The sequence below is a fragment of the Trifolium pratense genome, linkage group LG3 (assembly GCF_020283565.1).
Source record: "Trifolium pratense cultivar HEN17-A07 linkage group LG3, ARS_RC_1.1, whole genome shotgun sequence".
In the NCBI taxonomy this organism is placed as follows: Eukaryota; Viridiplantae; Streptophyta; class Magnoliopsida; order Fabales; family Fabaceae; genus Trifolium; species Trifolium pratense.
The window spans coordinates 26,693,749-26,708,903 of NC_060061.1; the positions used below are offsets into that span (position 1 = coordinate 26,693,749).

The window sequence follows — 15,155 nt, forward strand, 5'->3', positions numbered from 1 at the left end:
TTGAAAAATCTTCCATAGAAACCAACTTCTAACACTTATTTTTTTTTGAAAGGAACTTCCAACACTTATTGTTTGGTTGTTGTAATTTCAGTCATTTCCAATTTGGCTTGATCAACCTCTACCTTTGAAAGATGTTGGTGCATTATACAATCTAAATGACACCCTTTAATAGCTCTTGTAGGAATTAAATCAGTTTTCTCACCGGAAAGCATTGTCATGCCTCCCTCTCTGGTACATGGTGAACATGATTCACCCTTACAGTATCAGAAATATGATAAATGATTTCAGCATCTAGCCATTTAATGATTTCTTTCTTCACTACTTAATGATTTCAGCATCTAGCCATTTAATGATTTGAGCCTTGTCTGACATTCAATATTGTTCTTGGAATTATCCTCCAACAGAAATGTCAATATTGTTCTTGGAATTATCCTCCAACAGAATTTTGTGCATCATACAACATATGACTTATCCCTATAATATCAGTCGTCTGCTAAGTAATGACCTTGTATTTTCTTAATAGGGACAAAAGACATGTCTTTTGTCTGCCAGTCAGGTTAGCTAATGTGATGACTTAAAAGTGCTAACTTACCTTCAGAAATGCATACTTCAAGTGAGACGATAATTGTTTCAGCTCCAAATCTTTATATTTATCTGCCTAGTAAGCCTTTAGAGGCTTTGTTGGAGGTCTACTCATGCTTTCTTCTTATACCAATTTCTTGTCAACAAAAGCCGCAGGCTCTTTTTTCAAATGATAACGACTCTTCATCAGTTGCTTGTGCACTAAAGAATCTCACTTTGTATGAGTGAACATCTCCAACATCTTCATTAAGATAATTCATCTACAAAGCACGGACACTCCTCAGATTAGGCGTGTCCGTGTTATAATTACACTAAATTATGTCATTTTTTAAAATTATTATCGGTGTCGACGTGTCAGTGTCCGTGTCGTGTCCGGTGTCCGTGTCTGTGTCCGTACTTCATAGTAATTCATTGTCTTCAACACATTAAAAGTGACTTCTTGGAATGATTTATTGCCTTCAACACAATTTTTTCAACCCTAATTAACACATCTTCAATTTTCCGTTGAGGATAACATATGCTTCAATCAGCTAATTAAAGTGTGATAATAGTTGGTCTAGCAGCTTCAATGCCTAGCTTGTTGATAACATACAATGACATCAGGTTGATGCTTGCACCCATGTCACATAATGCCCGACCAATATAAATAATCACCGATGGTACAAGGAATGATAAAAGTTTTTGGATCTTTCAACTTTGGTGGGAGTCTTCCTTAAACCATCTAGTTACACTCTTGAGTGAGTGCAACAATTTCAAATTCACTAGCCATCAACTGGCTCTTAGATGCACTAGCCTCAGTGGCATTAGGTGACATGTCAGGACTTGTCTTCTTCAAAGTCTCGGGACTTGTAACTTTAGAATTAAGTTTAGGTGAAGTTGGGTGATGTGCCTCTAAAGCAGTGGTCGTTTCTTCTACCGTTTTAGTGCATTCTTCCGCCACATTTTCACACTATTCAGCCATTCTAACTATTTTCCACTCATCAATGACTTTACAAGTCTCTGTGTTCTTTGCATTTGAGGTGGAAACAGGAGTCTCAGTGGTACTTGACAAAGTTCCATTGGTCTTGAACTTGACAAAGTTCCATTGGTCTTGAACTAAGGGCAATAGAAATTTGTTTAACCTAGTTCTCCAAGTTCTTGATGCTATCTCCTTAGACTTGAATTTGAGTTTTGGTCTCAGCAGCAAAATTCTTGGTCTCTTGCATAAAAACTTTGAACATAGGCTCTTGTTGGTTATGATTAGGTGCAGCAAAACTAGGGTGCTGAAGATTTTTGCTTATTTTGGTTGTTTGTCCACTCCAAGAGAAGTTATGATGATTTCTTCGACTAGGAGTATATGTGTTACTAAATGGGTTATTGTTTTGCAAAAAAAATTCACACAGTTCACTGACAGATGGTTTGCTGGCAATCCTCAAATAGGTGAGCACTACCTCAATAAACACATGACACTTTCCCTACTTCAGTTATTACTTTGACTGACTCAGTAGCTTGCACGAAAAGTTGTCTCAACATACTAACATAGTCTTCATTATGAGCAACTTGAGCAACATGAGTATTTGTTTCACTAACTTCATGGACACCAACTGAATTCTTTCCAGCTACATGAGCAGGTGATGCTTTTACAGTAGGCCACTGATAAGTATGTATTTGTAGTCGGTGGTTGAGCTAGACTAAATTGTTAGGGTGAGCTGTAACGATGTTTGAATTTTTTTTTTCATGAGGGGCTAAAAATGCATAAATCGTTAATTTTGACGGGTTTAAATAACATAGTACTTTTAGCTCACACCTTTATTCAAAATCAAGAGAAATTTAAGAAATTATAAACAGTAGATTATTTTTTTATTCTGTTAAATTTAGTCCATTGGCCACCAAAAGATTCAATTTGAAAATTCATAGATCATTAACATTCAAATAATGTTGCATCGTTCAGTAACATAAATTCATAGATATTCATTAAGATTAATAATGTTCAATAAACCTTTTAATCTTATATATATTGACCATTCCCTTAAACAAAATTCAATTAAAAGCCAAAAAGCCTAAAATATAAATCTTTTAATCTTATATATATTGACCTCTCCTTTAATCTCATGTGGACATCGCCTCGACAATTCCTTGAATCTTTCCCTGGCATAAAAAAGTGATTCATCCTCTCATTGCCTAAATGATGTAATCTCATTCTTCATATTTGCATTCTTGACATGAGTTAGCCAAAAATTTATTCATTTTATGTAGCAATGAAATTATGCTTCAATGAATTTAGCCAATTTTTAGTCCGGTCCATAAGAGAGTATAGAAATAATCTGAGTGTAACCAATTTTCGACTAATGATGAGAAGCTTTCCATTTGGGAGTCCCCGTCGAAAGAGATGTATAATTTGAATTTTTCTCATTGCACCCACCCATTTTCTCGCGCACTCCCCAAACTTCCAAAATTGCCCCTGCAATGTTGACTTTGGGGACTACGAACCGAATTTTCATTTGTTCGGAAAACGTTTTCCGCTCGCTCTTTTTTCGGAAAACGTTTTCCGTGTTAGATAATATGTTAGTGATTTAATAATATAACGGGCTTGTGGTTGTAATTGGGCTTTGGACATAATAGTAATTTAGTCTATTTATGTTTTCTATATATTCATAAGACAACTCATTGTATTCTAAGTCATTATAATGTAATTCTATGAAACCCTAGCCGTCTCTTTGTTATTGTCTTATTTTGTATATTTGATTCTAACATGGTATCTAGAGCTTGCTTCGATCCGCCTTGAACCACTAGTCGCTTCCGTTGTGGATTCCCAAAAGTTTGGGAATGTGTTATTAGTTTTCGAGCATATTATTGTTGTTGTATGTTGGATTTGCAAGATTTTGACGTGGTGCGTGATGAAGCTATTGATCCGATTTGATCCATTGTTGGCTACGTTTCATACTTATGGTATTGGTTTGAATGATTTGCCTTTAGTTTCATATTCAAGAAAAAGGAAATTGAGAAGTGGCGTAATATATGAAAAAAGGAGAGGAATTGTTTATTGGTACTAGCAGGTTGACGTTTGATTATTGGTACTTTTTGGACGTGTTTCTTCTTATGCGGTTCAGGTTCATTCCGATAGAAACTCAATTGTTTTGATTTCTCTCTTTATTTGTTTAGTTGTCTCTCTTTTGATTGCATTGCACTTCTCTTTGTTGATTCTTCTGATTGATTGCACTTCTCTCTGACTTCTTCTGATTGCATTGCACTTCTCTCTATTGGTTTCTTCACTTTGATTGTCTCTCTATTGATTTCTTGTGTTTGATTGGTATTCTTTTGATTGATTGCATTTCTCCCTATTGACTTCTTCTATTTGATTGCACTTTTCCCCTATTGATTCTTCTAATTGATTGCATTGCACTTCTCTCTATTGGTTTCTTCACTTTGATTGCTTCTCTCCCTATTGGTTCTGTTTGGTTGTTTGGTTCTCTCTCTCTGTCAATTCTTCTGTTTGATCACTTCTCTCTGATGGTTTCTTTTGTTTGCTTCTCCTTGATGATTCTTTGGTCTGAATTTTGTATGATTGCACTCTCTGTTGATTTTCTTATTGCCCGATTTTCTTCTGTCTGATTGATCTTCCCTCCCTATTGGTTCTTTTGTTTGGTTGCTCATGTCTCTATTTGTTCTTCTGCTTGGTTGCTTATCTCTCTATTTGGTTTGGTTATTTTCTCTGGTTTGGATTGATTTGATTTGATTTGGTTCGGTTTGGAACAATTTGGTTTGGTAAAGTTTGGACTGGATAAGTTTGGTTTGACTTGGTTTTGTTTGGACGTTCCTACTGGTGATGGATCTTGCTGCATTTTCAATGATGTCAACTCACTTTGGTTGCTGCTCTCTATTGGTTGTTTTGGTTTGATGTCTTGTTTGACAAACTCTCAATGCTTCATGTCAAGGCATTGTGAGTTTGCGGGGAGATGTTAGATAATATGTTAGTGATTTAATAATATAATGGGCTTGTGGTTGTATTTGGGCTTTGGACATAATAGTAATTTAGTCTATTTATGTTTTCTATATATTCATAAGACAACTCATTGTATTCTAAGTCATTATAATGTAATTCTATGAAACCCTAGCCGTCTCTTTGTTATTGTCTTATTTTGTATATTTGATTCTAACATTCCGAACGACTGGGTTTTATACCAGAACGATACACCTCTTGTCAGTTTCAATTTTCTGCAAAAGTGAGTAAGGTTAGGGTTGCAAAGGGAGAAAACGAACGCATAGCTTGCATCTACATCAACAAATATCATCAACCTCTGATCAATTAGTAAGTTACTGTTATTATGCATTGTTATTAATTGTCATCCAATTTTCATCAATTTTCATTTGCATCGAAATTTCCTTGTTATCCATTGTTCATCTAAAAATTCATTGTTATTAAGTGATTAAATTGTTGATCATTCGTTTTTTAAGACAAGTGTTTCGTACTCATGATTCGTTTTGGAGGGATATGATGTGACTCTTTAGGTGTGGCCTCCTAACTTCTGGTGGTTTGTGCAGAAAACCCTTGTGGTTTTATATTTTGTTTTTTTTTTTTGCTTCAATTAATTATTAGGGATACCAATGTACCGAGTGCATTTAAGATATGGTTTCATGAATGTTAGTGTTATATGTGACCCATCCCTCCCAACAGAGAGAAGATATTATTTTACATTTTATAATGTCTTTACGCATTGCAATAAAACTCATACCCGCGGGTACCCACCCAAATCATATCCGCTTTGACGGGGAATACTCGAGTTGACTGGGTTTGGGTTCAGGTTTGGGTTTTTCCCGATTTCAAAAGATGGGTTTGGGGCGGGTAATGGATACATTGATACCCACCCGAACCCGTCCCCGAACCCGCCCCGCTTATACTAAAAATTAGATTTCACTTCTTTTAAATTAGAAACGCTTAAACAATCTCTTAAATTAGGTTCATATATTTATTTTTTATTTTAATTTGAGTATTAAACAAACCATTTGCTCTATTTTTTTTCTTTATTTAAAAACATATTTTTGAGAAAAAATAATATTGTTGAGAAAATTCATTGTTATTAAGTGATTAAATTGTAGCATAAACTCAAGCATATGTTGTAGATTTGTATTTCGTACTCTATGTGTTTGTAAAAATGTGCCAATGAAGATTGGTAATGCATATGCTTGAAATTGTGTGCAATATAATTCGTGAAAACGACTGAATTGGAATGGAATGCATAATGTATATGTTTGAGTTTGGAAATAACCATATATTGTTGAATTATTTTTGATCATGGTGTTTTTTTTTTGTTTAGATATGGAACACAATATTGGAAGAAGTAGACTTGGTAGACCGAGTCAGGCACATTCTTCTGCTCGACGAGAGGCTACTGCCGGCAATCCTCTTGCTAAAAGAGGTCGTCGTAGACAAGGACAACCTCCGTCTCAAGGAACACATGATAATGAAACGGGGGGGTCAGGCGCAACACGATCACGTTCAAGACGACAACAAGTTGATGATGTTGACGTAGATACAGCTGAAGATGGGAATGTAAATGTTGGTCAATATTTGGCCGATGATGCAGACTGGCCTGATGAAGATGAAGAACCAACGGAACAACAAATGCAACAACAACCACCACATGCACCCAATTTGTAACCAGAGGATGGCTATCCGGGAGGACCTAGTAATTTTTCCTTATTAACGGAATACCACAAGCATTGAGCAATTCCGATATGGAATGCACAGCCTGATGACGAAAAGGTATATAAATTATTAATTGCATATGATTTATTACATAATTATTTGTTTTTATGACTTGTTCTAAATTTATGTATTAATTTTCAGATTTTGAAGAAAACTATGCGGGCCATTACCAACGGAAAGAGGGTTATCAACCTTCCAAAAATGGATCGGAATGTGGACTGGTTTTGGAGAGCCATAGAAGCAACCGGCTTAGAGCCGCTAACGAGGACCAATTACAACATAATAGACCATGGGGTTCTCATTGCATTTCCCGAAAGATGGCATTCGGAGACCAGCACCTTTCACATACCAATAGGTGAGGTTGGCATCACATTGGATGACGTCCAATGTCTGTTACATATACCGATCGAGGGAAAGCTGTTGAACCACAGAAAGATATCCAGAGTTGAAGGAGTTGAACTTGTGAATACATATCTTGGAGTGCCTGAATCCAAATGTTAGAAATTTTTTACTGATACCCACGGTCCGCATATAACTTATGGAGAGCTAGCATTTGTGTATACTACAAGATGGGAGGAAGTTGACAAAGCTGTGAAATGAAAACCGACCGATGCATGAAATTACGGTGTTGAGGCAGCAGTGTATTAGGGCTTTTTTGTTGTTTTTGGTATGCACTACCATTTTCAGCAACAAAAGCCAATTCTACGTCGACGTAGTTTATTTGAGCTACTTTCAAGATTTGTCAGAGGTGAATCAGTGGAATTGGGGTGTGGCTGCTTTAACATATCTGCAGCACTATTTGGATGATTCGTGCAAGGCGGGTGGTGGGCAAGTAGCCGGATACTTGTCCTTTTATCAGGTAAACAATTAGGAACATGTATTTTGGTTGTCATATATTTTCATAATTATACTTTTCGAAATAATTTAATTTTTTTTTGTAGGGATGGATAATGATGCACTTTCCATAAATGACTGTGTGGCGTAGAGATCCCAACTACAGAGAGGAGATGCCACATAATGCCACCTTCAGCACTGGACAAGGACATAGGGATCCTGTCCTGTATAGGCAATTTTTGGATAACATGCAGGTTTATGATTTTGAATTTTGTCCATACGATGGCCACCGCCATGTGAGACCGTTGATTGATGTTTGCTGGTTTTCTGGCTGGTTGAGGAGCGGGCCATTGAAGGCAAAACATTTACCTGAACGTGTGCTGCGACAATTTAGTCATGTTCAAGGCATTCCAAGAGACCCTGCTGTGGCTGCTCCAGCTGGGATGAGTTTGTTGCAGATTGATCGAGTGTTTATGGAAGAGGTTGAGATGAGAATGATTGACGAAGAAATGAGAGGACCGACTGTTGCGAGAGCATGGAATCATGTATTTGGCTATATATCACGGTTCTATAAAGTCTCCCATCCGATTATGCGTCTGATCGCTGCCCCGGAACCACCACCTAGACCAGCAAACTTAGAGGCGCTAATAGAGGAACATGAATCGCAGTCAATTCCTGATACTTTGGATATATGCCGCAATGTCAGAACCGAGCTACGACGCTCACTTGAAGCAAATGAGGCACTGCCAGGAACTCCGATTTATGAAACTGTGAACCGGGTGCTTGGGTTTGTCGAACCAGCATTTTTGTACCGATCAAGGCGCAGACTCCCGGGTAGAGGAAGATTTGACCCACATGATGCTGCAAGACGCTTTAACACTCAGTGATAGCTAGTTTGTGTGTATTTGAATTTAGTTTACTTTTCAATTTTGTAATGTGTTAAGTCACTTTGATTGGATTGTAATATGTATGGGACATCTAACTTTGATATATATAATTTCGTTCGTATCGTGTTTTGCGTATAAAACTGTGTATTTGAATTTATGTCTGATTTTTGGATGGATTATTAAAGTTTTACAGGTTTTTGAATTAAGTTATATAACATAACTTGGTTATAATATAAGTCAGAATTTTCTGATCATGTGTACCCACGAAATCTGCTTGTCTATCCACGAAACTAGTCTGCCACGAAGAAGCTTCCTGCGTACAATATTTAGTCCACGTCTTACAAGTCGGAGGTAATGGACAATGTTGCTTCAACTTAACATAGACAAAATGATCTGGAACCCCTCCGATACATAAAATCTTAGAATCCGGGTCTTTTGGAGGAGTGCCTCGCAATGGAAAAAAAGTTTCACTAGCTCCAGACCTTTCATTCTTAGTCAACAACACTACTACCTTGTTGAAGTAGGAGGCAATGATGTGGCCCATGTCTGGAAACGTTAACCACTTTTCTCTAGGTGCCATGCGCCGACTAGACCTTCTCGTTGGTGGAAAGAAAGCGTCATATATATATTGATAACGCTCCATAGAACCAAATATCGTCAAATATTCGTCCTTGTGCTTACCTAGCTCCTTTTGCAAGTTTAGTCTAATTAGCTCATAATCAGCTTGATTGTTGCGAGTATCCAAAGCAATAACACGAAATCCGCAGAAGCCATCACCATCGACATCAACTATATCCTCAATATGCGAATGCATGAACAATGGCGTTGCATCAAGAAATGGAATATGTCGATGCAAATCTTCGATTGGATTAACTTTACCGGTACGTGCACCCTTTTGTTTAGAAGACGATGGTGTTGCTTGTGATGATTGGCTAGGCGGAAATTGCACCTCCACATGCTCCCAATAGGAAGGAGACCGGGTCGTCGAACTTTCCCCGCAAGCACCCTTTCTTTTTACACCTTTATTCTTTCCAACCACAACCGGAGGTTTCAACGACGTAGAGTGTGGGAATGCAATCTGTCGCAGCTGTTCTCTAATTTGTGCTTTCATGGGGACATCGACTGTTCTCAAACGTTCCTAAACAAAAAAAACAATTATAAGTAATTATCATTCTAACACATTATATAAATAGTTATTGATAATTTTATTAGTGTTAGACTGTCGCGGTGATTTTCGGACGCCAAGCTATTGGTTAGCTTTGGTTCTCAAAAAATGATTCACCACCGAACTTTAATTTATCCAAGGGAAGGGAAAAAGATCGAATAAACCCAAAATTAAATTTTTAGAGATTAAAAGGTTCGGGGGTTAGTTATACGAAGGGAAGGTATTAACACCCTAAGTATCTGTAGTACTCTACGGGAACCTCTTGTACTATATGTATTTTGTGCTAAAAAGGATTTGCTTGTAAATGATTGTTTATAAATAATTGGGATAATGAGAAGAAAAAGAAAATATATATTTTATTAATTTTGATTTGGGAAGACGCAAGGTCTTTTGCACTACGTACCCGTTAAGGATCAAAATCCCGTAGTTCGGGGTAAAAATTGTAAAATGGTTTGTTTGGTTGTTTTTTTAGGAGGAAAGACGAGTCGTCATCTTAAGTTTTAAACTCCTTTTAATCCACCACAAACATGCTAAAATGAGATTTTTGCTTCATAATAGGGAAGGGCTCTCACTCGGAATTCATCGTCGAGTATGCCACTAACTCTCCTAAATGAAGAAGAAATCACATTTTTCATTGTTTTAATGTTATGGGGAATATTAGAATTCTCGACCATAGAGATGACTAATGTCTAAACTCTTTTGTGAAAATGTTTTAAAATTAAAAGCCAAGCGGCAAAAAGGTTTGAATTTGTTTTTTATTTTTTAGTTTCTTTTGAAAAATATTTAAACATGCTTAAGTGTATTAAAGCATTTATTTGGAAAAAAGGTTGAAAAAAAGTCTCCCGACGAAAGTCGAGGTTTATTAGGAAAATATTTCTTTTTGAAAATATTTTTGGTTTATTGAAAGTTTTTGTTTATTATCTTTTTTTTTTAAAAAAATAAAAGTTATTTTTAGCATCGATTACTCGGACCGCAAGCCATCCGGCAAGAAATCCAAAGTAACCGAGGGGTGGAAAGTCATCCGTCCGACCACTTCTCCTTTTTTGAAATCCTCTTTATTAGAAACAAAAAGTTTTTTTTTCAAAGGGATAAGTGTAAATACGTGACACAAGGTTAATGAAAAAAATATTTATTCCCTTGGATTTAGACACAAATATCATGAAGATAAAATTACAACAAAAGAATAAAATTGCAACATATTTTTTGGTATTTTTATATATGAAAGAAAGTAACATTACAACATATTTGAGATTAACACAAAAGAGGAAACTAACATATTTTTGGCATTCTGATAAAGAAAACAAAGAAATATTTTTTAGGTATTTTTAATGCTGAATATAAATAAAAGAAAATAAAACAAAAAACAAAAGGGTAACAAAAAACCAAAAGGGGGGAGTCTAGATTCGAACACAGATCCCCTGTGTGACAAACCGATGTCACAACCACTGCACCAGCACGCGCGTTCTTGTTAACGCAATGCATAAACAATTTATTTGTATTAAAACACTTATTTAAAAATGAAGAAAACCAGCAGAGCTACTGTTCATCGTCTTCCTCATCCAAACCAAAAAAATTCAAATTTCGTGTTTTTGATTCTTGCATCAAATTGGACATATAAATATACCATTTTGCTCAGAATTTCACAAGGAATGTAATGTTACCATCTAATTGAATTAAAAGTCAAAGAATAACACGAATTCTCGTCAAAACCCGAAAACCTTATTTTTTCTTCAAAATGCAATTAAGTAGCATACATGAAAAATCAATGGAAAATAGATTCGGGGTTTCGTTCCCCACATTAAGGGCTACATGTTTTCTTCAATAATCTTTCAAAATGGTGCATATATGAAGGAGTTCAAAGTTTCGAAAATTTACCTATTGGAGCAAGGTCCAATGCCTCTTCTTTTCACTTACAGATGAGAAATAAAGATCTCTTTAGCTTCCTTGTACCTCCAGGAAGCTAATAGTATGCGTGGATTGCCTTGAAAGTTCCTGAATCTTTCTAACCAATTCAACTTGCAAGTGATGAAAAATGGAAGTTGGGAGATGGTGATGGAGGTGTTTCAGTTGATGATAAATGCATACAGAAGCTTTGTTATGATGTATTGATGATGTTTTGATGGAAAAAACTCAAATAAATTGAATGGTTTAGAGATTTCGAAAATTTGGATTTTTGAAGTTCTTTAATGGAGTCTTTGAGTGAATTTCTGGTTTGTCTCCAAAGTTACAAAAGTGGTTGAAAAAGCTTTGTGGTTCCAAGATGAGATGGAGTGTACAAGGAGGCAAATAGGGAGGCTTTCTCTGAGTTTAGGGAGTTGCTTCTAAACATTAAGATGGAGTGTGATCAGAAGAAACAAGTTAGGAGCTCAATGCAAAAGTTGTTGGAGAAAAGTGAAACTTTAACAAAGTGTTTATGAACTTTATGCATGTTGCTTGGATAAAGCTTCAAGTCTTTGTGTAATGTATCAAGGGTCTGTGTAAAACACTCATTTTTCTGAGATTTAGAAGCAACATAGCCTGCAAAGGAAGCTCTCTTAGGTTTGGCAAGGGTTTGACTTGAAACTTGACATGAAATTGGACCTTTAAAAACAACTCTATCATGGCTATTTCATCACTTCGAAACTTGGTCCTCAAGCAAGGTAAATTCATGATCTTGGTACCATTGGAAATATGGCATGCTCCTCTACAACTTTCATGTTGATCACGTTTCCTGAATCAATTGGGATTATAGAGAAAGCTGGACAACAAAAGTCAAAGTTTCAGCTGTTTGACACTTAGAAAAATTCTAAGTGTTTTTTTGACAATTTTTACAATTTGACATCTCAAATTTGGAAGCTAGTATCTTCCAATATTCATGAGCTTTTGGTTTATAATTTCCACAATAATGAAGTACGCCGTGTACCCTTAAAATAAATCCCTCCAGCATGAAAAATGATTGCTTGAATTGATCACAAATTGTCCATAAAGTCATGCACTTGGTAAGCTCAAAACTCTTAGAAAAATTTCTAAGTGTTTGAGAATTTCAAAATTGATAAGACCTTGACTTTCCACTTTGATTTCTTCCACTTCAAGAAACCTTTTGGCCTCAAATGTTCGTCAACTTGTAGTATCAAATGCCCTCTTTAAGATCAGCCATCAAGCATCTCAAATGGGTTTGTAGATTGTTCAAAATTGTCTTGTGAAGTTGCATGGATGATCATGAAGATTTGTACTTAGAAAATATTTCAAAACCTAAATCTTTGACTTTTTTTGAACTTTTATTGACTTTCTTGATTCTTGATGATCAAACTTGATAATCTCACATGTTTTTCTTAATTCTTGACCTTTGAGGTTCAAAGTTGACCAAAAAGTCAAAAGTCAAACTTTGACTTTGGCTAATAGTTGACTTTTTATTAATTGATCCACACATCTTCAACTATCCAACATTTGCATGTCTAAAGCTTCTTGATTCAAAAACCCTGTCTTACCAAAGAAGCAAACACAACAAGATATCTTTTTGTATTTTTGTTAGTGATGCATAGAATGCAATGATGAAAATATGAGGTGGGATCTTAGGTCAAAAATTGGGGTATGACAAGACGAACCTGAATAGCGTTCCACTCCGCCAAGCAAGAATAGTCATCAACTTGTTGTTCAACGTCCTTCCGGTCATTGAAAACCAACTTCTTCCAATGGTTGTTAATCTCATCCAGCCTAATAGGTCGGTTGTGGCAAATCTTTTTAGCAAGCACACAAGCACACGGCAATCCATGGGTGCGTTGTAACACACAACCACACTTTTTGCTATCCATGCCAACTTCCTCAACCCTCTTGGCTTCTTCATGAATGTAACCCAATGCATGTCTTGAAACCTTATAAACCACTAAATTGTACATCGGCTTCCCATTATATCTATGCTCTTGTAACGACAAACTGATCCCAAAAGTTGCTTGAATCTCAGTGTGTTGGTTAACCAACATATCATGTACTGCTCCCCAAACCTTGACAAAATCACCATTTGGATCTAACAAGTATTTTTTTAGCACAGCATGTGATGACTCAGCTCTGTTTGTTGTAGTATTCCCAAAATGCATTACACGGTTTGTCCACGCGCTCACAACTTTCTTTTCATCAGTGTCTAGAACCGTGTTTTTGACATAGTTATAAAATCTAGGCCACCTTTCGCATACGGTTCTAAACTTTAGGACCGCTTCAGCATATGCTTCCTCGGTTGGAGAATTCAACACTTCGTAAAAATGAGACATTATGTTTCTAACAACCTCCCCCTGCTTCTCCTCCTCACCATGTTTGATTTTACAAAGCGCGCTGCACCTAGCTGACACATTTTTCTTAATATGAAAACGACAAACTAGCGGTGTTGCATTTGGAAATACATCGGGAATAACACTCATCAATGCGGCATCCCGGTCAGTCACAATAACCTTCGACGCACTGTTTTCGTCCACTAAAAGCATTTGCACTTGTTGTAGAGCCCAAACAAAATTGTCATGTTTTTCATTACTTAGAAAAGCAAAATCAAGTCCAAATGTCTTATTAGTCGATGTGCAGCCGACAATCTCAAACAATGGCATTTTGTACCGGTTGGTTTTATATGTGGAATCCATAAGCAAAACATCGTTAAAAGTATTGAACAATTGGATAGACTTACGATGTGCAAGAAACAGGTCTTGAATAGTATCAGACTCACCAACTGTTCTAACTTTGAAATAATAGTTGTTTTCCTCCAGACATTTCAAAAGTTGTTGCATTTCACTCCTTGGCCCCCGAGCTGCAAGTTTCAATCTATGCTTGGCATTGTACAATTGCTTGATGCTTGTCACACTATCTGGATTTCTCTTTTTCAATGTAGACATGATGTTTCTAGGTGGGATTAGATTTCCGGACATTTCGACAACCATCTCATTCTCTTCGGGTTTCAAACGCCCCGCAACTAGGTGACCTTGCAAAGCTTTATCCAACACATGGTTGTGAATGCCGGACACAATTGTAAGATTCCACTCCTTTGATTTCGGCAAATAACCACGGAGTCTAAACGGACAACCAATTTTCCTCGATCCCCTCTCTTCGATTGATACCTTTTTCTTTGCCTTGTTGTTCGATGGTCTGTACGCACCTCCCCGTTCACAACCCAACACAAAACTTGGCTTCCCACTTACCAATCCTTGGTCCGATCTTACAATTACAACCGTAAAATGTAACTTTTCAGCTTGACCCTTAACCCACTTAATCAACTCATCTCGCTCCTTATATGTTTCTTCCGGCATAAAATGCTCACTTGTATCAATGTCAATTGCTGGTGCTTCACAGTCAGTAGCTTCATATTTGACAGGATTTGCACAGTTGATGGGTTCGGCATCTTGTACCGGATCTGTTTACGTAAGCCAAGTACAACCTCCCTCGACTTTTTTGGAAGCTCGTAATCATCATCCATATCTACACATAACACATTTATATCTTATTATTATGAATAACACAAATAGGCATTCCATTATGAATTGTTAGATTAATGTGGAAAAAAAATGATCATATAAAATAGTACAGTAGCTGCAAATTTGAAAATTCAAACTCCCAGTAATTCGGAAACACACGTTCCGATCATTTCTGAGATTTGTTCGGAAAACGTTTTCCGAGCGATTATGTCAGAAAAAGGGTTACGAATGACAGTTTACTTATAACATGTATATAAAAAAAAAACAACGGTTCAAACTAAAATTTACCTGGATTTCGAGCCTCCACGTGTAATGAAACGTCTAGGCAAGGTTACAATCTTGATTTTGAGCCACAATTCGAAGCAAACACAATATTTGTTGTAGGAGAGTTTTAGATTGAGTGTTTAGATGAATGAGAGAAAGCTGTATCGTTCTGGTATAAAACCCAGTCGTTCGGAAAACGTTTTCCGAAAAAAGAGCGAGCGGAAAACGTTTTTCGAACAAATGAAAATTCGGTTCGTAGTCCCCGAAGTCAACATTGCAGGGGCAATTTTGGAAGTTTGGGGAGTGCG

At 36.6% G+C, this 15,155-nt stretch overlaps 2 protein-coding genes across 2 annotated transcripts; one reads left to right on the top strand and one right to left on the bottom strand.

Annotated features, from left to right (window-relative positions):
• Positions 1 to 7,275: 7,275 nt before the first annotated feature.
• On the top strand, positions 7,276 to 7,989 carry LOC123914860. The gene has a single exon (XM_045966024.1). It carries the CDS (start codon positions 7,276 to 7,278, stop codon positions 7,987 to 7,989), a length of 714 nt encoding a protein of 237 aa, XP_045821980.1.
• Positions 7,990 to 8,191: 202 nt separating this feature from the next.
• On the bottom strand, positions 8,192 to 14,418 carry LOC123914861 (PKS-NRPS hybrid synthetase cheA-like). Its single transcript, XM_045966025.1, has 2 exons — positions 12,739 to 14,418; positions 8,192 to 9,127 (listed from the first exon to the last, which is right to left on the bottom strand). The coding sequence occupies exons 1-2, from the start codon at positions 14,416 to 14,418 to the stop codon at positions 8,192 to 8,194; spliced, it is 2,616 nt and encodes an 871-aa protein (XP_045821981.1).
• Positions 14,419 to 15,155: the final 737 nt, after the last annotated feature.